The sequence below is a fragment of the Salmo salar genome, chromosome ssa01 (genome assembly GCF_905237065.1).
Source record: "Salmo salar chromosome ssa01, Ssal_v3.1, whole genome shotgun sequence".
NCBI lineage: Eukaryota > Metazoa > Chordata > Actinopteri > Salmoniformes > Salmonidae > Salmo > Salmo salar.
The window spans coordinates 91,382,379-91,408,726 of NC_059442.1; the positions used below are offsets into that span (position 1 = coordinate 91,382,379).

The 26,348-nt window shown below is 48.9% G+C and overlaps 1 protein-coding gene across 1 annotated transcript in view; it reads right to left on the reverse strand.

The window, feature by feature from the left end:
• LOC106610323 (pseudokinase FAM20A) overlaps positions 1 to 26,348 on the reverse strand; it is a 90,535-nt gene continuing 64,187 nt past the window's right edge. The window contains exons 4-11 of the mRNA XM_014209614.2: positions 10,265 to 10,343; positions 10,076 to 10,168; positions 2,318 to 2,433; positions 1,979 to 2,159; positions 1,147 to 1,256; positions 931 to 1,012; positions 782 to 841; positions 1 to 608 (exon numbers count right to left, since the gene is read on the reverse strand). Of these exons, the coding sequence (XP_014065089.1) occupies positions 329 to 608; positions 782 to 841; positions 931 to 1,012; positions 1,147 to 1,256; positions 1,979 to 2,159; positions 2,318 to 2,433; positions 10,076 to 10,168; positions 10,265 to 10,343 (1,001 nt within the window). The 3' untranslated portion in view covers positions 1 to 328. The remainder of the gene's footprint in view (positions 609 to 781; positions 842 to 930; positions 1,013 to 1,146; positions 1,257 to 1,978; positions 2,160 to 2,317; positions 2,434 to 10,075; positions 10,169 to 10,264; positions 10,344 to 26,348) is intronic.

A 26,348-nucleotide genomic window follows, 5' to 3' on the forward strand; every position in this document is an offset into this window, starting at 1 on the left:
AATGGGAGAACTTGCACAATTGGTGGCTGACTAAATACTTTTTTGCCCCACTGTATATATATTATTTTTTTCAAATTTTTGGGGAAGTCTTCCCTTGGCATCCATGAATACACACCACTGAAAACTAGTGCATAATGTATTACTCTGTGAGAGAGACCAGACCCTGTGCTTCCTGCTTTACAGGACAGGGTCACCTGCCATTATGATCCTCAGACAGTGCTTAGTCAATAGTTACCTTCCCTTGTAGGACTTGGGGATACGTCCAAAATGCCACCCTAATCCTCTATTATAGTGCACTTCTCCGTTTTGGATTCCTTAGTAACCTTAATTACTTCTCCTTGTTGGGCGTAGCCACTGGTTTGACAGACTCAGGCATGACGGAGGCATCAACAAAGTCTGTGGTGATCACCTGAGCCTCTCCCAGCCTGCGGACACACCTGTGGACTGTCTTTAGGACGCGCTGCAGCCGGCGGTCCAGGGCCTGCAGGTGGGGCTCAGCGAGGACCGGCTGCAGTGCGTCTCCTCCCAGGGACTCCCTCATCACGTCACTGAGCCTATAGTGGTCCTGTGAGAGGAGCTGCATCCGCAGCAATGTGGAACGCTTTATACTGAGAGGTGAAGAGGGGCAGGAGAGGGGGTAGAGGGGGATAGAGAGTGCGGGATAGATGGGCAAAGAATGAGACTTGACTCGACAGTTGCCATGCCAAATGTTTTCAATTAAGGTTAAATATTGGTGTTAGTTAATCTGTATTAGTGACTAGTGTATGCTCTTCATATTTACATGCAGCACTGTGACAGTGGAGCCAGTATGGACATCTCATCTTGAGAATGCTTCCCAAACCTGAAACACAGGAAGTGATGTCATCATAAGGGAACGACAAATATTCCATTGTACAATGACTGAAGTTATATAACACCTCTAGTACCCACCCTTTGGCGTTGTCAAAGTGAAGAAGGAAACCTTCATCGCCAAACTTAGTGAAGATCTCATAATGGTGCCTGTCCATGTTACCTGAGGGAGAGTGCCAAGAACAAATGTTCACTCACATAGGACTACAGAGAGAAGTAGAGCACTTGCATAGGTAATAGGGTGTCATATGGGATGAGGATAGGGGTCCATCAGGGGTGATGGGTGGTAGTACGTACCAATGAGGAAGTCAAAGATGGCCATATCTATGATGTTGAGCAGCCTGTTCCCTGAGTTGTAGGGATACAGACGCTTTATAGTGTCACAGTAGAAGGGGTTCACCTCCCACCTGGTAGAGACAGACAGATTATAACAAGATATTATAAGATATTATAACAAGATATGAATTGTAACAAGATATGAATGTTCTGTCTGCCATCATAAATTAACAGTAAAATGGAGGACTTTCAAAATGGAAATGAGATGCTCCAAAATGGCAAATGGGAAGAGATGTGTAGGTCTCAGGGTTAAGATCTCAAGGTTAAGGTCTCAGGGTTAAGGTCTCAGGGTTAAGGTCTCAGGGTTAAGATCTCAGGGTTAAGATCTCAGGGTTAAGGTCTCAGGGTTAAGGTCTCAGGGTTAAGGCCTCAGGGTTAAGGTCTCAGGGTTAAGGTCTCAGGGTTAAGGTCTCAGGGTTAAGATCTCAGGGTTAAGATCTCAGGGTTAAGGTCTCAGGGTTAAGGACTCAGGTCTCAGGGTTAAGATCTCAGGGTTAAGGTCTCAGGGTTAAGGACTCAGGTCTCAGGGTTAAGGTCTCAGGTCTCAGGGTTAAGATCTCAGGGTTAAGGTCTCAGGTCTCAGGGTTAAGGACTCAGGTCTCAGGGTTAAGGTCTCAGGTCTCAGGGTTAAGATCTCAGGGTTAAGGTCTCAGGTCTCAGGGTTAAGGACTCAGGTCTCAGGGTTAAGGTCTCAGGTCTCAGGGTTACGGTCTCAGGGTTAAGGTCTCAGGTCTCAGGGTTAAGGTCTCAGGGTTACGGTCTCAGGTCTCAGGGCTAAGGGTTGTATGCTTACTCCTCCCTGCCAGTGAAGGTGTATGATCGTATCCAGGGGTTGGGGAGGGAGATACGAGGGGCAATGCTGAGACCGGGGAGGTAGGCTGACATGGAGCCCTCCAGCAGGTCAGGGCTCCCACACACTGCATACTCAGTCTTACACACGTACAGACACTTGGCAAAGAAACATGTGTTGTTTGCTGTTTGAAAGGGAATAGACATACATATAGATTTGTTTAAACCAGCAGTACGCAGATTTCATCATCGCCTTTTAATCATAGACTGATTATTTAAGACCTAGGTAGCCGGGTAATGCCTACCTGAAGGGGTAATGCCTACCTGAAGGGGTAATGCCTACCTGGAGAGGTAAAGAACACACTCCTTAGGTCCTCGTTGTGAGTGGTCAGGAGAATCTCCCCCGTCACGTTCACCAGCCTCCCCACCACCGGCGGTACCCTCCGGAAGTCCAGGATTCTAGAAAAGAGAAAGACAAGAGTTCCATTCTGATGAACACAAACTCATACATCTTCTATAACTTACAGTTCTAGAAGAAAGAGTTCCATTCTGAACAGAACACACAATATAAAGTCAGATGAACTCCTGCAATCTCTCAACTCAGTTGACACACACAAAGTCACAGGAAATGAATTAAACTTGAACTATTTGTATACATAATAGCAGCTATGTGATTGTTTCTGTTCTCCGCTGTGTAATCTAGCAGGTGTTGACGTGTAGCAACAGCCACTTCCCCCAGGGCCATATTGACAGTCTGACAGGCCTGTGTGTCTCAATAACAATCATCAGTCAGTATCTGAGGCTGGATAAAGAGATGTTATTGAGGTGCTGTCTTGGCTGGTGTATCTCACCTGCTGATTGGGTCTGATAATGATAAGGCCTCTGGCACAACACAGAGACAGAGAGATAGAGACAGAGAGGCAGATACACAGCACAGAGACACAGAGAGACAGAGACAAAGAGACAGAGACACAGAGACACAGACACAGAGACAGAGAGACAGCACAGTGACACAGCACAGAGACACCGAGACACAGACACAGAGAGAAAGAGACACAGAGACACAGCGACAGAGACACAGAGACACTGCACAGAGAAACGGAGACACAGACACAGAGACACAGTAACAGAGACAGAGCACAGAGACACAGAGACACAGTAACAGAGACACAGAGACAGAGCACAGAGACACAGAGACACAGTGACAGAGACAGAGACACAGCACAGAGACAGCACAGAGACACGGAGACACAGCACACAGACACAGAGACACAGCACACAGAGACAGAGACACAGAAACACAGAGACAGAAACACAGACACACAGCACACATACACAGAGACACAGACACAGCACACAGACACAGAGACTCAGCACACAGACACAGCACACAGAGACACAGCACACAGACACAGAGACACAGAGACACAGACTGTGGTGGGAACACACAGATAAACCAGACATATTCTGTGCTAGACAGTACTGTAGTGTAGAGCCACGGTGTTCAATGAAGGAATGATAACAGAGCATGTACTCTGCTTTTCTTATCTTCTTTTCCACTTCATTCAAATGTCAATTTACAAAACTATATATTGTGAGGTAAAAATGTATTTAATATAATAACTTAACTTACAGTACCAGTCAAAAGTTTGGACACACCTACTCATTCAAGGGGTTTTCTTTATTTTTTACTATGTTCTACATTGTAGAATAATAGTGAAAACATCAAAACTATGAAATAATACATATGGAATCATATGCCATCCCATCTGGTTTGCGCTTAGTGGGACTATCATTTGTTTTTCAACAGAACAATGACCCAAAACACACCTCCAGGCAGTGTAAGGGCTATTTGACCAAGAAGGAGAGTGATGGAGTGCTGCCTCAGATGACCTGGCCTCCACAATCACCCAACTTCAACCCAATTGAGATGGTTTGGGATGAGTTTGACCGCAGAGTGAAGGAAAAGCAGCAAACAAGTGCTCAGCATATGTGGGAACTCCTTCAAGACTGTTGGAAAATCATTCCAGGTGAAGCTGTTTGAGAGAATGCCAAGAGTTACAAAGCTGTCATTCAGGCAATGGGTGGCTACTTTGAAGAATCTCAAATATAAAATATATTTTGATTTTTTAACACTTTTTTAGTGTTACTACAGGATTCCATATGTCTTATTTCATAGTTTTGATGTCTTCCCTATTATTCTACAATGTAGAAGATAGTAAAAATAAAGAAATGCCCTTGAATGAGTAGGTGTGTCCAAACGTTTTACTGGTACTGTACTTGAGCTTAATTTGTGGTTTTTAGCCTACACCCAGTTACACCCTTCCATGCTGTTGTTTTGTTTCAAGGTATAACAACCCCATTGACTTGCTGCCTTGTGTGGTTTTGGGTTGACAAGCTGTGACTCTAATGACTGTATTTGACTGATGACTCACTTGAGTTAATGTGCAGTAACCTGGAGGCATGGAGGTTAGAGAGACTTTACAGTAGACATCAGTAAATACACCTATGTGTTTGAAAATTAAATGCCTTGCTGGGGAAGGATACATGTTGAAATAGTGGAGAGACCATAATCTCCCAAGGAAACTACCTTTCAGAAACTCAGAGAAGTAGGTACAAGTCTCAGGCTTTGTTTGTTGGGAGACCACTTGGAGATACAGTATGAGATACAGTATGAGATACAGCATGAGATACAACATGAGATAGAGTATGAGATACAGTATGAGGTACAGTATGAGCTACAGCATGATGTAGAAAATGAGATACAGTATGAGATACAGTATGAGATACCGTATGATATACCGTATAAGGCAGAACATGAGATACAGCATGAGATACAGCATGAGATACAGCATGAGATACCGTATAAGATACAGCATGAGATACAGCATGAGATAGAACATGAGATACAGCATGAGATATTGTATGAGATACAGCATGAGATACAATATGAGATACAGTATAAGATACAGCACGAGATACAGTATGGGATACAGTACGAGATACAGCACGAGATACAGCATGAGATACAGTATGAGATAGAACATCAGATACAGCATGAGATAAAGATTGCGATACAGTATGAGATACAGTATGAAATACAGCATGAGATACAGCATGAGATACAGTATGAGATACAGTATGATATACAGTATGAGATACAGCATGAGATAAAGAAGGAGATACAGAATGAGATACAGTATAATATAGAACATGAGATACAGTATGAGATAGAACATGAGATACAGCATGAGATACAGTATGAGATACAGTATGAAGTACAGTATGAGATAGAGCATGAGATACAGTATGAGACACAGCATGATATAGAAAATGAGATACAGGATGAGATACAGCATGATATAGAAAATGAGATACAGTATGAGATAAAACATGATACAGCATGAGATACAGAATGAGATACAGTATGAGATACAGTATGAGAAAGAACATGAGATACAGCATGAGATACAGTATGAGATACAGTATGAGATAGAACATGAGATACAGTATGAGATACAGTATGAGATACAGCATGAGATTTAACATGAGATACAGCATGAGATACAGTATGAGATACAGCATGAGATACAGCATGAGATTTAACATGAGCTACAGCATGATATACAGCATGAGATACATCATTAGATACAGTATGAGATACAGCATGAGATACAGTATGAGATACAGTATGAGATGCAGCATTATATAGAAAATGAGATACAGTATGAGATACAGCATGATATAGAAAATGAGATACAGTATGAGATACAGCAATAGATACATTATGAGATAGAACATGAGATACAGCATGAGATACATTATGAGATACAGCATGAGATACGGTATGAGATACAGCATGAGATACAGCATGAGATACAGAATGGGATACAGCATGAGATACGGTATGAGATACGGTATAAGATACAGCATGAGATACAGAATGGGATACAGAATGAGATACAGTAGGAGATACCGCATGATATACAGCATGAGATACAGCATGAGCTACAGAATGAGATACAGTATGAGCTACAGAATTAGATAGAACATGAGATACAGTATGAGATGGAACATGAGATACAGATTGAGATACAGTATGAGATACAGAATGAGATACAGCATGAAATACAGTATGAGATACAGTATGAGATACAGCATGAGATAGAACATGATACAGTATGAGATACAGTATGAGTTGGAATATGAGATACAGCATGATACAGTCTCTGACCTCCTCCCTATAGGCTGTCTCGTCGTTGTTGGTGATCAGGCCTACCACTGCTGTGTCTGCAAACTTAATGATGGTGTTGGAGTCGTGCCTGGCCATGCAGTCGTGGGTTAACAGGGAATACAGTAGGGGACTGAGCACGCACCCCTGGGGGGCTCCAGTGATGAGGATCAGCATGGCAGATGTGTTGCTACCTACCCTCACCCCCTGGGGGCTGCCTGTCAGGAAGTCCAGGATCCAGTTGCAGAGGGAGATGTTTAGTCCCAGGATCCTTAGCTTAGTGATGAGCTTTGAGGGTACTATGGTGTTGAACGCTGAGTTGTAGTCAATGAATAGCATTCTCACATAAGTGTTCCTTTTGTCCAGGTGGGAAAGGGCATTGTGGAGTGCAATAGAGATTGCATCATCTGTGGATCTGTTTGGGCGGTATGCAAATTGGAGTGGGTCTAGGGTTTCTGGGATAATGGTGTTGATGTGAGCCATTACCAGCCTTTCAAAGCACTTCATGGCTACGGACGTGAGTGCTACGGGTCTGTAGTCTTTTAGGCAGGTTGCCTTTGTGTTCTTGGGCACAGGGACTATGGTGGTCTGCTTGAACCATGTTGGTATTACAGACTCAATCAGGGACATGTTGAAATTGTCAGTGAAGACACCTGCCAGTTGGACAGCACATGCCCATTGCACACATCCTGGTAATCCGTATGTTGACCTGTTTAAAGGTCTTACTCACGTCGGCTACGGACAGCGTGATCACACAGTCGTCCGGAACAGCTGATGCTCTCATGCATGCCTTAGTGTTGCTTGCCTTGAAGCGAGCATAGAAGTGATTTAGCTCGTCTGGTAGGCTTGTGTCACTTGGCAGCTCGCGGCTGTGATTCCCGTTGTAGTCTGTAATAGCTTGTGAGCCCTGCCACATAAGACGAGCGTCGGAGCCGGTGTTGTATGATTCAATGTTAGCCCTGTATTGACGCTTTGCCTGTTTGATGGTTTGTCGCAGGGCATAGCAGGATATATTGTAAGCTTCCGGGTTAGAGTCCCGCACCTTGAAAGTGGCAGCTCTGCCCTTTAGCTCAGTGCGAATGTTGCCTGTAATCCATGGCTTCTGGTTGGGGTATGTACGTACAGTCACTGTGGGGACGACGTCTTCGATGCACTTATTGCTAAAGTCAGTGACTGATGTGGTGTACTCCTCAATGCCATCGGAAGAATCCCGGAACATGTTCCAGTCTGTGATAGCAAAACAGTCCTGTAGTTTAGCATCTTCTTCATCTGACCACTTTTTTATAGACCGAGTCACTGGTGCTTCCTGCTTTAATTTTTGCTTGTGAGCAGGAATCAGGAGGATAGAGTTGCGGTCGGATTTACCAGATGGAGGGCGAGGGAGAGCTTTGTACGCGTCTCTGTGTGTGGAGTACAGGTGATCTAGAATTGTTTTCCCTCTGGTTGCACATTTAACATGTTGATTGAAATTTGGTAGAACTGATTTAAGTTTCCCTTCATTAAAGTCTCCGGCCACTAGGAGCGCCGCCTCTGGGTGAGTGGTTTCCTGTTTGCTTATTTCCTTATACAGCTGACTGAGTGCAGTATGAGATACAGCATGAGATACAGCATGAGATACAGCATGAGGTACAGCATGAGGGACAGCATGAGGTAATGCATGATATACAGCACGAGATACAGTATGACATACAGCATGAAATACAGCATGAGATACAGTTCGAGATAGAACATGATACACAGCATAAGATACAGCATGACATACAGTATGAGGTACAGCATGAGATACAGTATGAGATACAGCATGAGATATAACATGAGATACAATATGAGACACAGCATGAGATACAGAATGAGATACTGCATGAGATACTGCATGAGATACAGCATGAGGTACTGTATGAGATACTGTATGAGTTTGAACATAAGATTTAGTATGAGACGGAACATGAGATACAGCATGAGATATAGTATGAGATACAGTATGAGATGCAGTATGCAATACAGCATGAAATACAGCATGAGATACAGCATGACATACAGTATGAGGTACAGCATGAGATACAGTATGAGATTCAACATGAGATACAACATGAGATACAACATAAGATACAGTATGAGATACAGTATGAGATACTGTATGAGATACAGTATGAGATTGAACATAATATTTAGTATGAGATAGAACATGAGATACAGCATGAGATATAGTATGAGATACAGTATGAGATACAGTATGCGATATAGCATGAGATACAGTAAGAGAAACAGTATGAGATCCAGTATGCGATACAGCATGAGACAGCATGAGATTCAGCATGAGATACAGTTCAAGATAGAACATGATATACAGCATGAGATACAGCATGACATACAGCATGAGATACAGTATGAGATACAACATGAGATACAACATGAGATACAGTATGAGGTACTGCATGAGATACAGTATGAGATACAGCATGAGATACAGCATGAGATACAGTATGAGATTGAACATAATATTTAGTATTAGATAGAACATGAGATACAGCATGAGATATAGTATGAGATACAGTATGCGATATAGCATGAGATACAGTATGAGATACAGCATGAGATACATTATGAGATAGAACATGAGATATAGCATGAGATACAGTATGAGATACAGCATGAGATACAGCATGAGATACAGCATGAGATGTAGCATGAGATACAGCATGAGATACAACATGAGATACAATATGAGACACAGCATGAGATACAGCATGAGATACTGTATGAGATACAGTATGAGATTGAACATAAGATTTAGTATGAGATAGAACATGAGATACAGCATGAGATATAGTATGAGATACAGTATGAGATACAGTTTGCGATATAGCATGAGATACAGTATGAGATACAGTATGAGATACAGCATGAGATATAGCATGAGATATAGCATGAGATACAGTTTGAGATACTGCATGAGATACTGCATGAGATACTGTATGAGGTACAGTATGAGATTGAACATACGATTTATTATGAGATAGAACATGAGATACAGCATGAGATATAGTATGATATATAGTATGAGATACAGTATGAGATACTTTTTGGGATACAGTATGAGTTACAGTATAAGGTACAGCTTGAGATACAGCATGAGATACAGCAGGAGATACAGCATGAGGTCGAGAATGAGATACAGTATGGTATACAGTAGTAGTTACAGTAGCAGATACGGTAGGAATTACAGTAGGAGATACAGTATGAGATACAGTAGTGGATAGAGTAGAAGATACAGTAGAATTTACAGTAGGAGATACAGTCGGAATTACGGTAGGAGTTACGATAGAAGTTAGTGTGATATACAGTATGAGATACAGTAGTGGATAGAGTAGAAGATACAGTATGAGATACAGTATGAGATACAGTATGAGATAGAGTAGGAGATACAGTAGGAGATACGGTATTAGATACAGTATGAGATACAGTAGGGATTACAGTAGGAGTTAAAGTATGAGATACAGTATAATGTACAGTAGTGGATAGAGTAGGAGATACAGTAGAAAATACAGTAGGAGATACAGTAGGAGTTACACTATGAGATACAGTATGTGATACAGTAGTGGATAGAGTAGGAGTTACAGTATGAGATACACTATGAGATACAGTATAATATACAGTAGTGGATAGAGTAGGAGATACAGTATGAGATACAGTATGAGATACAGTAATGGATAGAGTAGGAGATACGATATGAGATAGAGTATGAGATACAGTAGTGGATAGAGGAGGAGATACAGAATGAGATACAGCATGATATACAGCATGAGAGGGGAAGATAAAGGTTGAATTAATCAATATTAATATTAGGAGAGTACATGTTTTCAAGTTTACCTGTCCAGGTGAAAAGCAGCAATCTCAGCATTGTGTCTCTGGAAGTCGACAAAGTAGAACACATCATCAGGAGTCTCCTGGTCTCTCTGCTGTCTGAGGAACAAATGATTCATAGAATTACAGTACTTTTCAAAATATCACTACAAAACCAGAGCACTCCCCCTGATATATTTCCCCTGAAAAGTTCACCTCATGGGTTTGAACATGGCCTTGCCAAAGTTCTGCATCTTCAGGGCCAGCTTGAGGTGGTGTCCACTGGGCTTTACCACTGAGAGAGAGAGAGAGAGAGAGAGAGAGAGAGAGAGAGAGAGAGAGAGAGAGAGAGAGAGAGAGAGAGAGAGAGAGAGAGAGAGAGAGAGAGAGAGAGACAGAGACAGAGAGAGAGAGACAGAGATAGAGAGTTGATACAGAGACAGAGAGATAGAGAGACAGAGAGACAGGGAGAGAGAGAGAGACGAAGAGACAGAGAAAGAGACAGAGAGAGAGAGGAAAGAGAGTGAGAGAAAGTAAGAGACAGAGAGAGCGAGAGAAAGAAAGAAAGTAAGAAAGAAGGGGGAGAGAGAGACAAATAGAGAAATAGAGAAACAGAGAGAGTGAGAGAGACAGAGAGAGAAAGAGAGAGAGAAAGACAATACATATCAGACATGAAATTAGATAAAATAATGATTTTCTCTAACCGACCACTCCGCCAACCACCTGCCCTCAGACTGCTGTGTTTCTCTCAGCTGTTCTCAGACTGCTGTGTTTCACTCAGCTGTTCTCTGACTGCTATGTCTCTCTCAGCTGTTCTCAGACTGCTGTGTTTCTCTCAGCTGTTCTCTGACTGCTGTGTCTCTCTCAGCTGTTCTCTGACTGCTCTGTCTCTCTCAGCTGTTCTCAGACTGCTGTGTTTCTCTCAGCTGTTCTCAGACTGCTGTGTCTATCTCGGCTGTTCTCAGACTGCTGTATCTATCTCGGCTGTTCTCAGACTGCTGTATCTCTCTCGGCTTCTATCAGATGACTGTGTCTCTTTCAACTGTTCTCAGACTGCTGTGTCTCTCTCAGCTGTTCTCAGACTGCTGTGTTTCTCTCGGCTTTTCTCAGACTGCTGTGTCTCTCTCGGCTGTTCTCAGACTGCTGTATCTCTCTCGGCTTTGACTGGTCTCTCTCAGCTGTTCAGCTGTGTCTCTCTCAGCTGTTCTCAGACTGCTGTGTCTCTCTCAGCTGTTCTCAGACTGCTGTGTTTCTCTCGGCTTTTCTCAGACTGCTGTGTCTCTCTCGGCTGTTCTCAGACTGCTGTGTCTCTCTCGGCTGTTCTCAGACTGCTGTGTCTCTCTCAGCTGTTCTCAGACTGCTGTGTTTCTCTCAGCTGTTCTCTGACTGCTGTGTCTCTCTCAGCTGTTCTCAGACTGCTGTGTTTCTCTCAGCTGTTCTCTGACTGCTGTGTCTCTCTCAACTGTTCTCTGACTGCTCTGTCTCTCTCAGCTATTCTCAAACTGCTGTGTTTCTCTCAGCTGTTCTCTGACTGCTCTGTCTCTCTCAGCTATTCTCAAACTGCTGTGTTTCTCTCAGCTGTTCTCAGACTGCTGTGTTTCTCTCAGCTGTTCTCTGACTGCTCTGTCTCTCTCAGCTATTCTCAAACTGCTGTGTTTCTCTCAGCTGTTCTCAGACTGCTGTGTCTCTCTCGGCTGTTCTCAGACTGCTGTGTCTCTCTCAGCTGTTCTCTGACTGCTCTGTCTCTCTCAGCTATTCTCAAACTGCTGTGTTTCTCTCAGCTGTTCTCAGACTGCTGTATCTCTCTCGGCTGTTCTCATGCTGCTGTGTCTCTCTCAGCTTCTCTCAGACGGCTGTGTCTCTCTCAACTGTTCTCAGACTGCTGTGTCTCTCTCAGCTGTTCTCAGACTGCTGTGTTTCTCTCGGCTTTTCTCAGACTGCTGTGTCTCTATCGGCTGTTCTCAGACTGCTGTGTCTCTGTCAGCTGTTCTCAGACTGCTTTGTCTCTCTCAGCTGTTCTCAGACTGCTGTGTCTCTCTCAGCTGTTCTCAGACTGCTGTGTCTCTCCCGGCTGATTTCAGACTGCTGCGTCTCTCTTGGCTGTTCTCAGGCTGCTGTGTCTCTCTCGGCTGCTCACAGACTGCTGTGTCTCTCTCGGCTGTTCTCAGCTGCTGTGTCTCTCTCAGCTGCTCTCAGACTGCTGTGTCTCTCTCAGCTGTTCTCAGACTGCTGTGTTTCTCTCAGCTGTTCTCAGACTGCTGTATCTCTCTCGGGAGTTCTCAGACTGCTGTGTCTCTCTCAGCTGTTCTCAGACTGCTGTGTCTCTCTCAGCTGTTCTCAGACTGCTGTGTCTCTCTAAGCTGATCTCATGCTGCTGTGTCTCTCTCGTCTTTTCTCAGCTGCTGTGTCTCTGTCGGCTAATCTCAGACTGCTGTGTCTCTCTCGGCTGTTCTCAGCTGCTGTGTCTCTGTCGGCTGTTCTCAGACTGCTGTGTCTCTCTCAGCTGTTCTCAGACTGCTGTGTCTCTCTCAGCTGCTCTCAGCTGCTGTGTCTCTGTCGGCTGTTCTCAGACTGCTGTGTCTCTCTCAGCTGTTCTCAGACTGCTGTGTCTCTCTCAGCTGCTCTCAGCTGTTGTGTCTCTCTCGGCTGTTCATAGACTGCTGTGTCTCTCTCGGCTGTTCTCAGACCGCTGTGTCTCTCTCGGCTGCTCTCAGCTGCTGTGTCTCTCTCGGTTGTTCTCAGACTGCTGTGTTTCTCTCAGCTGCTCTCAGCTGCTGTGTCTCTCTCAGCTGCGCTCAGACTGCTGTGTCTCTCTCGGCTGTTCACAGACTGCTGTGTCTCTCTCGGCTGCTCTCAGCTGTTGTGTCTCTCTCGGCTGATCTCAGCTGCTGTGTCTCTCTCGGCTTTTCTCAGCTGCTGTGTCTCTGTCGGCTGTTCTCAGACTGCTGTGTGTCTCTCAGCTGTTCTCAGACTGCTGTGTCTCTCTCGGCTGTTCTCAGACTGCTGTGTCTCTCTCAGCTGTTCTCAGACTGCTGTGTCTCTCTCAGCTGTTCTCAGACTGCTGTGTCTCTCTTGGCTGATCTCAGGCTGCTGTGTTTCTCTCGGCTGCCCTCTGACTGCTGTGTCTCTCTCAGCTGTTCTCAGACTGCTGTGTCTCTCTCGGCTGTTCTCAGCTGCTGTGTCTCTCTCAGCTGTTCTCAGCTGCTGTGTCTCTCTCGGCTGTTCTCAGACTGCTGTGTCTCTCTCAGCTGTTCTCAGACTGCTGTGTCTCTCTCGGCTGCTCTCAGCTGCTGTGTCTCTCTCGGCTGCTCTCAGCTGCTGTGTCTCTCTCGGCTGTTCTCAGACTGCTGTGTCTCTCTCAGCTGTTCTCAGACTGCTGTGTCTCTCTCGGCTGTTCTCAGCTGCTGTGTCTCTCTCAGCTGTTCTCAGACTGCTGTGTCTCTCTCGGCTGTTCTCAGACTGCTGTGTCTCTCTCGGCTGTTCTCAGACTGCTGTGTCTCTCTCGGCTGTTCTCAGACTGCTGTGTCTCTCTCGGCTGCTCTCAGCTGCTGTGTCTCTCTCGGCTGTTCTCAGACTGCTGTGTCTCTCTCAGCTGTTCTCAGACTGCTGTGTCTCTCTCAGCTGTTCTCAGACTGCTGTGTCTCTCTAGGCTGTTCTCAGCTGCTGTGTCTCTCTCGGCTGTTCTCAGACTGCTGTGTCTCTCTCGGCTGCTCTCAGACTGCTGTGTCTCTCTCGGCTGTTCTCAGACTGCTGTGTTTCTCTCGGCTGTTCTCAGCTGCTGTGTCTCTCTCAGCTGCTCTCAGACTGCTGTGTCTCTCTCGGCTGTTCTCAGACTGCTGTGTCTCTCTCGGCTGTTCTCAGCTGCTGTGTCTCTCTCGGCTGATCTCAGACTGCTGTGTCTCTCTCGGCTGTTCTCAGCTGCTGTGTCTCTCTCGGTTGTTAACAGACTGCTGTGTTTCTCTCAGCTGCTCTCAGCTGCTGTGTCTCTCTCAGCTGCGCTCAGACTGCTGTGTCTCTCTCGGCTGTTCACAGACTGCTGTGTCTCTCTCAGCTGTTCTCAGCTGCTGTGTCTCTCTCGGCTGATCTCATGCTGCTGTGTCTCTCTCGGCTTTTCTCAGCTGCTGTGTCTCTGTCGGCTGTTCTCAGACTGCTGTGTGTCTCTCAGCTAGATGCTGTGTCTCTCGCGGCTGCTCTCAGACTGCTGTGTCTCTCTCAGCTGTTCTCAGACTGCTGTGTTTCTCTCAGCTGTTCTCAGACTGCTGTGTCTCTCTTGGCTGATCTCATGCTGCTGTGTTTCTCTCAGCTGCCCTCTGACTGCTGTGTCTCTCAGCTGTTCTCAGACTGTTGTGTCTCTCTCAGCTGTTATCAGCTGCTGTGTCTCTCTCAGCTGTTCTCAGCTGCTGTGTCTCTGTCGGCTGTTCTCAGACTGCTGTGTCTCTCTCAGCTGTTCTCAGACTGCTGTGTCTCTCTCAGCTGCTCTCAGCTGCTGTGTCTCTCTCAGCTGCTCTCAGCTGCTATGTCTCTCTCAGCTGTTCTCAGCTGCTGTGTCTTTCTCAGCTCTTCTCAGACTGCTGTGTCTCTCTCAGCTGTTCTCAGCTGCTGTGTCTCTCTCAGCTGTTCTCAGACTGCTGTATCTCTCTCAGCTGTTTTCAGACTGCTGTGTCTCTCTCAGTTGTTCTCAGACTGCTGTGTCTCTCTCGGCTGCTCTCAGCTGCTGTGTCTCTCTCAGCTGCTCTCAGACTGCTGTGTCTCTCTCGGCTGTTCTCAGACTGCTGTGTCTCTCTCAGCTGTTCTCAGACTGCTGTGTCTCTCTAGGCTGATCTCAGGCTGCTGTGTCTCTCTTGGCTTTTCTCAGCTGCTGTGTCTCTGTCGGCTGTTCTCAGACTGCTGTGTCTCTCTCAGCTGTTCTCAGACTGCTGTGTTTCTCTCGGCTGCTCTCAGCTGCTGTGTCTCTCTCGGCTGTTCTCAGACTGCTGTGTCTCTCTCAGCTGTTCTCAGACTGCTGTGTCTCTCTCGGAGTGTTCTCAGACTGCTGTGTCTCTCTCAGCTGTTCTCAGACTGCTGTGTCTCTCTCAGCTGTTCTCAGACTGCTGTGTCTCTCTCGGCTGTTCTCAGACTGCTGTGTCTCTCTCGGTTGTTCTCAGACTGCTGTGTTTCTCTCGGCTGCTCTCAGCTGCTGTGTCTCTCTCAGCTGCTCTCAGACTGCTGTGTCTCTCTCGGCTGTTCACAGACTGCTGTGTCTCTCTCAGCTGTTCTCAATCTGCTGTGTCTCTCTCGGCTGATCTCATGCTGCTGTGTCTCTCTCGGCTTTTCTCAGCTGCTGTGTCTCTGTCGGCTGTTCTCAGACTGCTGTGTGTCTCTCAGCTGTTCTCAGACTGCTGTGTCTCTCTCGGCTGCTCTCAGACTGCTGTGTCTCTCTCAGCTGTTCTCAGACTGCTGTGTCTCTCTCAGCTGTTCTCAGACTGCTGTGTCTCTCTCGGCTGATCTCAGCTGCTGTGTCTCTCTCGGTTGTTCTCAGACTGCTGTGTCTCTCTCAGCTGTTCTCAGACTGCTGTGTCTCTCTCAGCTGCTCTCAGACTGCTGTGTCTCTCTCGGCAGTTCACAGACTGCTGTGTCTCTCTTAGCTGCTCTCAGACTGCTGTGTCTCTCTCGGCTGTTCTCAGATGCTGCTGTGTCTCTCTCGGCTGTTCTCAGCTGCTGTGTCTCTCTCGTTGTTCACAGACTGCTGTGTTTCTCTCAGCTGCTGTGTCTCTCTTAGCTGCTCTCAGACTGCTGTGTCTCTCTAGGCTGTTCTCAGACTGCTGTGTCTCTCTCAGCTGTTCTCAGACTGCTGTGTCTCTCTTGGCTGATCTCATGCTGCTGTGTCTCTCTCGGCTTTTCTCAGCTGCTGTGTCTCTGTCGGCTGTTCTCAGACTGCTGTGTCTCTCTCAGCTGTTCTCAGACTGCTGTGTCTCTCTCGGCTGTTCTCAGACTGCTGTGTCTCTCTCGGCTGATCTCAGGCTGCTGTGTTTCTCTCAGCTGTTCTCAGACTGCTGTGTCTCTCAGCTGTTCTCAGACTGTTGTGTCTCTCTCAGCTGTTCTCAGACTGCTGTGTCTCTCTCAGCTGTTCTCAGACTGCTGTGTCTCTCTCAGCTGTTCTCAGACTGCTGTGTCTCTCTCGGCTGTTCTCAGCTGCTGTGTCTCTGTCGGCTGTTCTCAGACTGCTGTGTCTCTCTCAGCTGCTCTCAGCTGCTGTGTCTCTCTCGGCTGTTAACAGACTGCTGTGTCTCTCTCAGCTGTTCTCAGACTGCTGTGTCTCTCTCTAAGCTGTTCTCAGACTGCTGTGTCTCTCTCGGCTGTTCTCAGACTGCTGTGTCTCTCTCAGCTGTTCTCAGACTGCTGTGTCTCTGTCGGCTGTTCTCAGACTGCTGTGTCTCTCTCAGCTGTTCTCAGACTGCTGTGTCTCTCTCGGCTGATCTCATACTGCTGTGTCTCTCTTGGCTGTTCTCAGACTGCTGTGTCTCTGTCGGCTGTTCTCAGACTGCTGTGTCTCTCTCAGCTGTTCTCAGACTGCTGTGTCTCTCTCGGCTGCTCTCAGCTGCTGTGTCTCTCTCGGCTGTTCACAGACTGCTGTGTCTCTCTCAGCTGTTCTCAGCTGCTGTGTCTCTCTCGAATGATCTCAGACTGCTGTGTCTCTCTCAGCTGTTCTCAGACTGCTGTGTCTCTCTCAGCTGTTCTCAGACTGCTGTGTCTCTCTCGGCTGCTCTCAGCTGCTGTCTCTCTCTCGGTTGTTCACAGACTGCTGTGTTTCTCTCAGCTGCTCTCAGCTGCTGTGTCTCTCTCAGCTGCTCTCAGACTGCTGTGTCTCTCTCGGCTGTTCACAGACTGCTGTGTCTCTCTCAGCTGCTCTCAGCTGCTGTGTCTCTCTCGGCTGCTCTCAGACTGCTGTGTCTCTCTCGCTGTTCACAGACTGCTGTGTCTCTCTCGGCTGTTCACAGACTGCTGTGTCTCTCTCAGCTGTTCTCAGCTGCTGTGTCTCTCTCGGCTGATCTCAGGCTGCTGTGTCTCTCTCGGCTTTTCTCAGCTGCTGTGTCTCTCTCGGCTGATCTCATGCTGCTGTGTCTCTCTCGGCTTTTCTCAGCTGCTGTGTCTCTCTCGGTTGTTCTCAGACTGCTGTGTTTCTCTCAGCTGCTGTGTCTCTCTCAGCTGCTCTCAGACTGCTGTGTCTCTCTTGGCTGTTCACAGACTGCTGTGTCTCTCTCGGCTGTTCTCAGACTGCTGTGTCTCTCTCGGCTGATCTCAGCTGCTGTGTCTCTCTCGGCTTTTCTCAGCTGCTGTGTCTCTGTCGGCTGTTCTCAGACTGCTGTGTCTCTCTCGGCTGTTCACAGACTGCTGTGTCTCTCTCAGCTGTTCTCAGCTGCTGTGTCTCTCTCGGCTGTTCTCATGCTGCTGTGTCTCTCTCGGCTTTTCTCAGCTGCTGTGTCTCTGTCGGTTGTTCACAGACTGCTGTGTGTCTCTCAGCTGCTCTCAGCTGCTGTGTCTCTCTCAGCTGCTGTCAGACTGCTGTGTCTCTCTCGGCTGTTCACAGACTGCTGTGTCTCTCTCAGCTGTTCTCAGCTGCTGTGTCTCTCTCGGCTGATCTCATGCTGCTGTGTCTCTCTCGGCTTTTCTCAGCTGCTGTGTCTCTGTCGGCTGTTCTCAGACTGCTGTGTGTCTCTCAGCTGCTCTCAGACTGCTGTGTCTCTCTCAGCTGTTCTCAGACTGCTGTGTCTCTCTCAGCTGTTCTCAGACTGCTGTGTCTCTCTTGGCTGATCTCATGCTGCTGTGTCTCTCTCGGCTGCCCTCTGCTGCTGTGTCTCTCGGCTGTTCTCAGACTGTTGTGTCTCTCTCAGCTGTTCTCAGACTGCTGTGTCTCTCTCAGCTGTTCTCAGACTGCTGTGTCTCTCTCGGCTGCTCTCAGGCTGCTGTGTCTCTCTCAGCTGTTCTCAGATTGCTGTGTCTCTCTCAGCTGTTCTCAGCTGCTGTGTCTCTGTCGGCTGTTCTCAGACTGCTGTGTGTCTCTCAGCTGCTCTCAGACTGCTGTGTCTCTCTCAGCTGTTCTCAGACTGCTGTGTCTCTCTCTACTGTTCTCAGACTGCTGTGTCTCTCTTAGCTGTTCTCAGACTGCTGTGTCTCTCTCAGCTGTTCTCAGACTGCTGTGTCTCTCTTGGCTGTTCTCAGCTGCTGTGTCTCTCTCGGCTGCTCTCAGACTGCTGTGTCTCTGTCGGCTGTTCTCAGACTGCTGTGTCTCTCTCAGCTGTTCTCAGCTGCTGTGTCTCTCTCGGCTGTTCTCAGGCTGCTGTGTCTCTCTTGGCTGTTCTCAGCTGCTGTGTCTCTGTCGGCTGTTCTCAGACTGCTGTGTTTAGTGTCAGATGCTTTGTCTCTCTCAGCTGCTCTCAGCTGCTCTGTCTCTCTCGGCTGTTCACAGACTGCTGTGTCTCTCTCAGCTGTTCTCAGCTGCTGTGTCTCTCTCGAATGATCTCAGACTGCTGTGTCTCTCTCAGCTGTTCTCAGATTGCTGTGTCTCTCTCAGCTGTTCTCAGACTGCTGTGTCTCTCTCGGCTGCTCTCAGCTGCTGTGTCTCTCTCGGTTGTTCACAGACTGCTGTGTTTCTCTCAGCTGCTCTCAGCTGCTGTGTCTCTCTCAGCTGCTCTCAGACTGCTGTGTCTCTCTCGGCTGTTCACAGACTGCTGTGTCTCTCTCAGCTGTTCTAAGCTGCTGTGTCTCTCTCGGCTGATCTCATGCTGCTGTGTCTCTCTCGGCTTTTCTCAGCTGCTGTGTCTCTGTCGGCTGTTCTCAGACTGCTGTGTGTCTCTCAGCTGTTCTCAGACTGCTGTGTCTCTCTCGGCTGCTCTCAGACTGCTGTGTCTCTCCCAGCTGTTCTCAGACTGCTGTGTCTCTCTCAGCTGTTCTCAGACTGCTGTGTCTCTCTAGGCTGCTCTCAGCTGCTGTGTCTCTCTCGGTTGTTCACAGACTGCTGTGTCTCTCTCGGCTGTTCTCAGACTGCTGTGTCTCTCTCAGCTGCTCTCAGACTGCTGTGTCTCTCTCGGCTGTTCACAGACTGCTGTGTCTCTCTCAGCTGCTCTCAGACTGCTGTGTCTCTCTCGGCTGTTCTCGATGTGCTGTGTCTCTCTCGGCTGTTCTCAGCTGCTGTGTCTCTCTCGGTTGTTCACAGACTGCTGTGTTCTCTCAGCTGCTGTGTCTCTCTCAGCTGCTCTCAGACTGCTGTGTCTCTCTCGGCTGTTCTCAGACTGCTGTGTCTCTCTCAGCTGTTCTCAGCTGCTGTGTCTCTCTCGGCTGATCTCATGCTGCTGTGTCTCTCTCGGCTTTTCTCAGCTGCTGTGTCTCTGTCGGCTGTTCTCAGACTGCTGTGTCTCTCTCAGCTGTTCTCAGACTGCTGTGTCTCTCTCAGCTGTTCTCAGACTGCTGTGTCTCTCTTGGCTGATCTAGCTGCTGTGTTTCTCTCAGCCTGACTGCTGTGTCTCTCAGCTGTTCTCAGACTGCTGTGTCTCTCTCAGCTGTTCTCAGCTGCTGTGTCTCTCTCAGCTGTTCTCAGACTGCTGTGTCTCTCTCGGCTTTTCTCAGACCGCTGTGTCTCTCTAGGCTGTTCTCAGACTGCTGTGTCTCTGTCGGCTGTTCTCAGACTGCTGTGTCTCTCTTAGCTGCTCTCAGCTGCTGTGTCTCTCTCGGCTGTTAACAGACTGCTGTGTCTCTCTCGGCTGTTCTCAGACTGCTGTGTCTCTCTCTAAGTGATCTCAGACTGCTGTGTCTCTCTCGGCTGCTCTCAGCTGCTGTGTCTCTCTCAGCTGCTCTCAGACTGCTGTGTCTCTGTCGGCTGTTCACAGACTGCTGTGTCTCTCTCGGCTGTTCTCAGCTGCTGTGTCTCTCTCGGCTGATCTCATGCTGCTGTGTCTCTCTTGGCTTTTCTCAGCTGCTGTGTCTCTGTCGGCTGTTCTCAGACTGCTGTGTGTCTCTCAGCTGTTCTCAGACTGCTTTGTCTCTCTCGGCTGCTCTCAGCTGCTCTGTCTCTCTCGGCTGTTCACAGACTGCTGTGTCTCTCTCAGCTGTTCTCAGCTGCTGTGTCTCTCTCGAATGATCTCAGACTGCTGTGTCTCTCTCAGCTGTTCTCAGATTGCTGTGTCTCTCTCAGCTGTTCTCAGACTGCTGTGTCTCTCTCGGCTGCTCTCAGCTGCTGTGTCTCTCTCGGTTGTTCACAGACTGCTGTGTTTCTCTCATCTGCTCTCAGCTGCTGTGTCTCTCTCAGCTGCTCTCAGACTGCTGTGTCTCTCTCGCTGTTCACAGACTGCTGTGTCTCTCTCAGCTGCTCTCAGCTGCTGTGTCTCTCTCGGCTGCTCTCAGACTGCTGTGTCTCTCTCGGCTGTTCTCAGACTGCTGTGTCTCTCTCGGCTGTTCTCAGACTGCTGTGTCTCTCTCAGCTGTTCTCAGCTGCTGTGTCTCTCTCGGCTGATCTCATGCTGCTGTGTCTCTCTCAGCTGTTCTCAGCTGCTGTGTCTCTCTCGGCTGATCTCATGCTGCTGTGTCTCTCTCGGCTGTTCTCAGCTGCTGTGTCTCTCTCGGTTGTTCACAGACTGCTGTGTTTCTCTCAGCTGCTGTGTCTCTCTCAGCTGCTCTCAGACTGCTGTGTCTCTCTCGGCTGTTCACAGACTGCTGTGTCTCTCTCAGCTGTTCTCAGCTGCTGTGTCTCTCTCGGCTGATCTCATGCTGCTGTGTCTCTCTCGGCTTTTCTCAGCTGCTGTGTCTCTGTCGGCTGTTCTCAGAATGCTGTGTCTCTCTCAGCTGTTCTCAGACTGCTGTGTTTCTCTCAGCTGTTCTCAGACTGCTGTGTCTCTCTTGGCTGATCTCATGCTGCTGTGTTTCTCTCAGCTGCCCTCTGACTGCTGTGTCTCTCAGCTGTTCTCAGACTGTTGTGTCTCTCTCAGCTGTTCTCAGCTGCTGTGTCTCTCTCGGCTGTTCTCAGCTGCTGTGTCTCTGTCGGCTGTTCTCAGACTGCTGTGTCTCTCTCAGCTGCTCTCAGCTGCTGTGTCTCTCTCGGCTGTTAACAGACTGCTGTGTCTCTCTCAGCTGTTCTCAGCTGCTGTGTCTCTCTCTAAGTGATCTCAGACTGCTGTGTCTCTCTCGGCTGCTCTCAGCTGCTGTGTCTCTCTCAGCTGCTCTCAGACTGCTGTGTCTCTGTCGGCTGTTCACAGACTGCTGTGTCTCTCTCAGCTGTTCTCAGCTGCTGTGTCTCTCTCGGCTGATCTCATGCTGCTGTGTCTCTCTTGGCTTTTCTCAGCTGCTGTGTCTCTGTCGGCTGTTCTCAGACTGCTGTGTGTCTCTCAGCTGTTCTCAGACTGCTGTGTCTCTCTCGGCTGCTCTCAGACTGCTGTGTCTCTCTCGGCTGTTCACAGACTGCTGTGTCTCTCTCAGCTGTTCTCAGCTGCTGTGTCTCTCTCGACTGATCTCAGACTGCTGTGTCTCTCTCAGCTGTTCTCAGACTGCTGTGTCTCTCTCAGCTGTTCTCAGACTGCTGTGTCTCTCTCGGCTGCTCTCAGCTGCTGTGTCTCTCTCGGCTGTTCACAGACTGCTGTGTTTCTCTCAGCTGCTCTCAGCTGCTGTGTCTCTCTCGGCTGCTCTCAGACTGCTGTGTCTCTCTGCTGTTCACAGACTGCTGTGTCTCTCTCAGCTGCTCTCAGCTGCTGTGTCTCTCTCAGCTGCTCTCAGACTGCTGTGTCTCTCTGCTGTTCACAGACTGCTGTGTCTCTCTCAGCTGTTCTCAGCTGCTGTGTCTCTCTTGGCTGATCTCATGCTGCTGTGTCTCTCTCGGCTTTTCTCAGCTGCTGTGTCTCTCTCGAATGATCTCAGACTGCTGTGTCTCTCTCAGCTGTTCTCAGACTGCTGTGTCTCTCTCAGCTGTTCTCAGACTGCTGTGTCTCTCTCGGCTGCTCTCAGCTGCTGTGTCTCTCTCGGCTGTTCTCAGACTGCTGTGTTTCTCTCAGCTGTTCTCAGCTGCTGTGTCTCTCTCAGCTGCTCTCAGACTGCTGTGTCTCTCTCGGCTGTTCACAGACTGCTGTGTCTCTCTCAGCTGCTCTCAGCTGCTGTGTCTCTCTCAGCTGCTCTCAGACTGCTGTGTCTCTCTCGGCTGTTCTCAGACTGCTGTGTCTCTCTCGGCTGTTCACAGACTGCTGTGTCTCTCTCAGCTGTTCTCAGCTGCTGTGTCTCTCTCGGCTGATCTCATGCTGCTGTGTCTCTCTCGGCTGTTCTCAGCTGCTGTGTCTCTCTCGGCTGATCTCAGGCTGCTGTGTCTCTCTCGGCTGTTCTCAGCTGCTGTGTCTCTCTCGGTTGTTCACAGACTGCTGTGTTTCTCTCAGACTGCTGTGTCTCTCTCAGCTGCTCTCAGACTGCTGTGTCTCTCTCGGCTGTTCACAGACTGCTGTGTCTCTCTCAGCTGTTCTCAGCTGCTGTGTCTCTCTCGGCTGATCTCATGCTGCTGTGTCTCTCTCGGCTTTTCTCAGCTGCTGTGTCTCTGTCGGCTGTTCTCAGAATGCTGTGTCTCTCTCAGCTGTTCTCAGACTGCTGTGTTTCTCTCAGCTGTTCTCAGACTGCTGTGTCTCTCTTGGCTGATCTCATACTGCTGTGTTTCTCTCAGCTGTTCTCAGACTGCTGTGTCTCTCAGCTGTTCTCAGACTGTTGTGTCTCTCTCAGCTGTTCTCAGCTGCTGTGTCTCTCTCGGCTGTTCTCAGACTGCTGTGTCTCTGTCGGCTGTTCTCAGACTGCTGTGTCTCTCTCAGCTGCTCTCAGCTGCTCTGTCTCTCTCGGCTGTTAACAGACTGCTGTGTCTCTCTCAGCTGTTCTCAGCTGCTGTGTCTCTCTCTAAGTGATCTCAGACTGCTGTGTCTCTCTCGGCTGCTCTCAGCTGCTGTGTCTCTCTCAGCTGCTCTCAGACTGCTGTGTCTCTCTCGGCTGTTCACAGACTGCTGTGTCTCTCTCAGCTGTTCTCAGCTGCTGTGTCTCTCTCGGCTGATCTCATGCTGCTGTGTCTCTCTTGGCTTTTCTCAGCTGCTGTGTCTCTGTCGGCTGTTCTCAGACTGCTGTGTGTCTCTCAGCTGTTCTCAGACTGCTGTGTCTCTCTCGGCTGCTCTCAGACTGCTGTGTCTCTCTCAGCTGTTCTCAGATTGCTGTGTCTCTCTCAGCTGTTCTCAGACTGCTGTGTCTCTCTCGGCTGCTCTCAGCTGCTGTGTCTCTCTCGGTTGTTCTCAGACTGCTGTGTTTCTCTCAGCTGCTCTCAGCTGCTGTGTCTCTCGCAGCTGCTCTCAGCCTGCTGTGTCTCTCTCGGCTGTTCACAGACTGCTGTGTCTCTCTCAGCTGTTCTCAGCTGCTGTGTCTCTCTCGGCTGATCTCATGCTGCTGTGTCTCTCTCGGCTTTTCTCAGCTGCTGTGTCTCTCTCGGTTGTTCTCAGACTGCTGTGTTTCGTTCTCAGACTGCTGTGTCTCTCTCAGCTGTTCTCAGACTGCTGTGTCTCTCTCGGCTGTTCTCAGACTGCTGTGTCTCTCTCAGCTGTTCTCAGCTGCTGTGTCTCTCTGCTCAGCTGTTCTCTCTGAGCTGCTGTGTCTCTCTCAGCTGTTCTCAGACTGCTGTGTCTCTCTCGGCTGTTCTCAGACTGCTGTGTCTCTCTCAGCTGTTCTCAGACTGCTGTATCTCTCTCGGCTGTTCTCAGACCGCTGTGTCTCTCTCGGCTGTTCTCAGCTGCTGTGTCTCTGTCGGCTGTTCTCAGACTGCTGTGTCTCTCTCAGCTGCTCTCAGCTGCTGTGTCTCTCTCGGCTGTTCACAGACTGCTGTGTCTCTCTCAGCTGTTCTCAGACTGCTGTGTCTCTCTCTAATGATCTCAGACTGCTGTGTCTCTCTCGGCTGCTCTCAGCTGCTGTGTCTCTCTCAGCTGCTCTCAGACTGCTGTGTCTCTGTCGGCTGTTCACAGACTGCTGTGTCTCTCTCAGCTGTTCTCAGCTGCTGTGTCTCTCTCGGCTGATCTCAGGCTGCTGTGTCTCTCTTGGCTTTTCTCAGCTGCTGTGTCTCTGTCGGCTGTTCTCAGACTGCTGTGTGTCTCTCAGCTGTTCTCAGACTGCTGTGTCTCTCTCGGCTGCTCTCAGCTGCTGTGTCTCTCTCGGCTGTTCACAGACTGCTGTGTCTCTCTCAGCTGTTCTCAGCTGCTGTGTCTCTCTCGAATGATCTCAGACTGCTGTGTCTCTCTCAGCTGTTCTCAGACTGCTGTGTCTCTCTCAGCTGTTCTCAGACTGCTGTGTCTCTCTCGGCTGCTCTCAGCTGCTGTGTCTCTCTCGGTTGTTCACAGACTGCTGTGTTTCTCTCTGCTGCTCTCAGCTGCTGTGTCTCTCTCAGCTGCTCTCAGACTGCTGTGTCTCTCTCGCTGTTCACAGACTGCTGTGTCTCTCTCAGCTGCTCTCAGCTGCTGTGTCTCTCTCGGCTGCTCTCAGACTGCTGTGTCTCTCGCTGTTCTCAGACTGCTGTGTCTCTCTCGGCTGTTCACAGACTGCTGTGTCTCTCTCAGCTGTTCTCAGCTGCTGTGTCTCTCTCGGCTGATCTCAGGCTGCTGTGTCTCTCTCGGCTTTTCTCAGCTGCTGTGTCTCTCTCGGCTGATCTCATGCTGCTGTGTCTCTCTCGGCTGTTCTCAGCTGCTGTGTCTCTCTCGGTTGTTCACAGACTGCTGTGTTTCTCTCAGCTGCTGTGTCTCTCTCAGCTGCTCTCAGACTGCTGTGTCTCTCTCGGCTGTTCACAGACTGCTGTGTCTCTCTCAGCTGTTCTCAGCTGCTGTGTCTCTCTCGGCTGATCTCATGCTGCTGTGTCTCTCTCGGCTTTTCTCAGCTGCTGTGTCTCTGTCGGCTGTTCTCAGAATGCTGTGTCTCTCTCAGCTGTTCTCAGACTGCTGTGTTTCTCTCAGCTGTTCTCAGACTGCTGTGTCTCTCTTGGCTGATCTCATGCTGCTGTGTTTCTCTCAGCTGCCCTCTGACTGCTGTGTCTCTCAGCTGTTCTCAGACTGTTGTGTCTCTCTCAGCTGTTCTCAGCTGCTGTGTCTCTCTCGGCTGTTCTCAGCTGCTGTGTCTCTGTCGGCTGTTCTCAGACTGCTGTGTCTCTCTCAGCTGCTCTCAGCTGCTGTGTCTCTCTCGGCTGTTAACAGACTGCTGTGTCTCTCTCAGCTGTTCTCAGCTGCTGTGTCTCTCTCTAAGTGATCTCAGACTGCTGTGTCTCTCTCGGCTGTTCTCAGCTGCTGTGTCTCTCTCAGCTGCTCTCAGACTGCTGTGTCTCTGTCGGCTGTTCACAGACTGCTGTGTCTCTCTCAGCTGTTCTCAGCTGCTGTGTCTCTCTCGGCTGATCTCAGGCTGCTGTGTCTCTCTTGGCTTTTCTCAGCTGCTGTGTCTCTGTCGGCTGTTCTCAGACTGCTGTGTGTCTCTCAGCTGTTCTCAGACTGCTGTGTCTCTCTCGGCTGCTCTCAGACTGCTCTGTCTCTCTCGGCTGTTCACAGACTGCTGTGTCTCTCTCAGCTGTTCTCAGCTGCTGTGTCTCTCTCGAAGTGATCTCAGACTGCTGTGTCTCTCTCAGCTGTTCTCAGATTGCTGTGTCTCTCTCAGCTGTTCTCAGACTGCTGTGTCTCTCTCGGCTGCTCTCAGCTGCTGTGTCTCTCTCGGTTGTTCACAGACTGCTGTGTTTCTCTCAGCTGCTCTCAGCTGCTGTGTCTCTCTCAGCTGCTCTCAGACTGCTGTGTCTCTCTGCTGTTCACAGACTGCTGTGTCTCTCTCAGCTGCTCTCAGCTGCTGTGTCTCTCTCAGCTGCTCTCAGACTGCTGTGTCTCTCTCGGCTGTTCACAGACTGCTGTGTCTCTCTCAGCTGTTCTCAGCTGCTGTGTCTCTCTTGGCTGATCTCATGCTGCTGTGTCTCTCTCAGCTATTCTCAGCTGATGTGTCTCTCTCAAATGATCTCAGACTGCTGTGTCTCTCTCAGCTGTTCTCAGATTGCTGTGTCTCTCTCAGCTGTTCTCAGACTGCTGTGTCTCTCTCGGCTGCTCTCAGCTGCTGTGTCTCTCTCGGCTGTTCACAGACTGCTGTGTTTCTCTCTGCTGCTCTCAGCTGCTGTGTCTCTCTCAGCTGCTCTCAGACTGCTGTGTCTCTCTGCTGTTCACAGACTGCTGTGTTTCTCTCAGCTGCTCTCAGCTGCTGTGTCTCTCTCAGCTGCTCTCAGACTGCTGTGTCTCTCTGCTGTTCACAGACTGCTGTG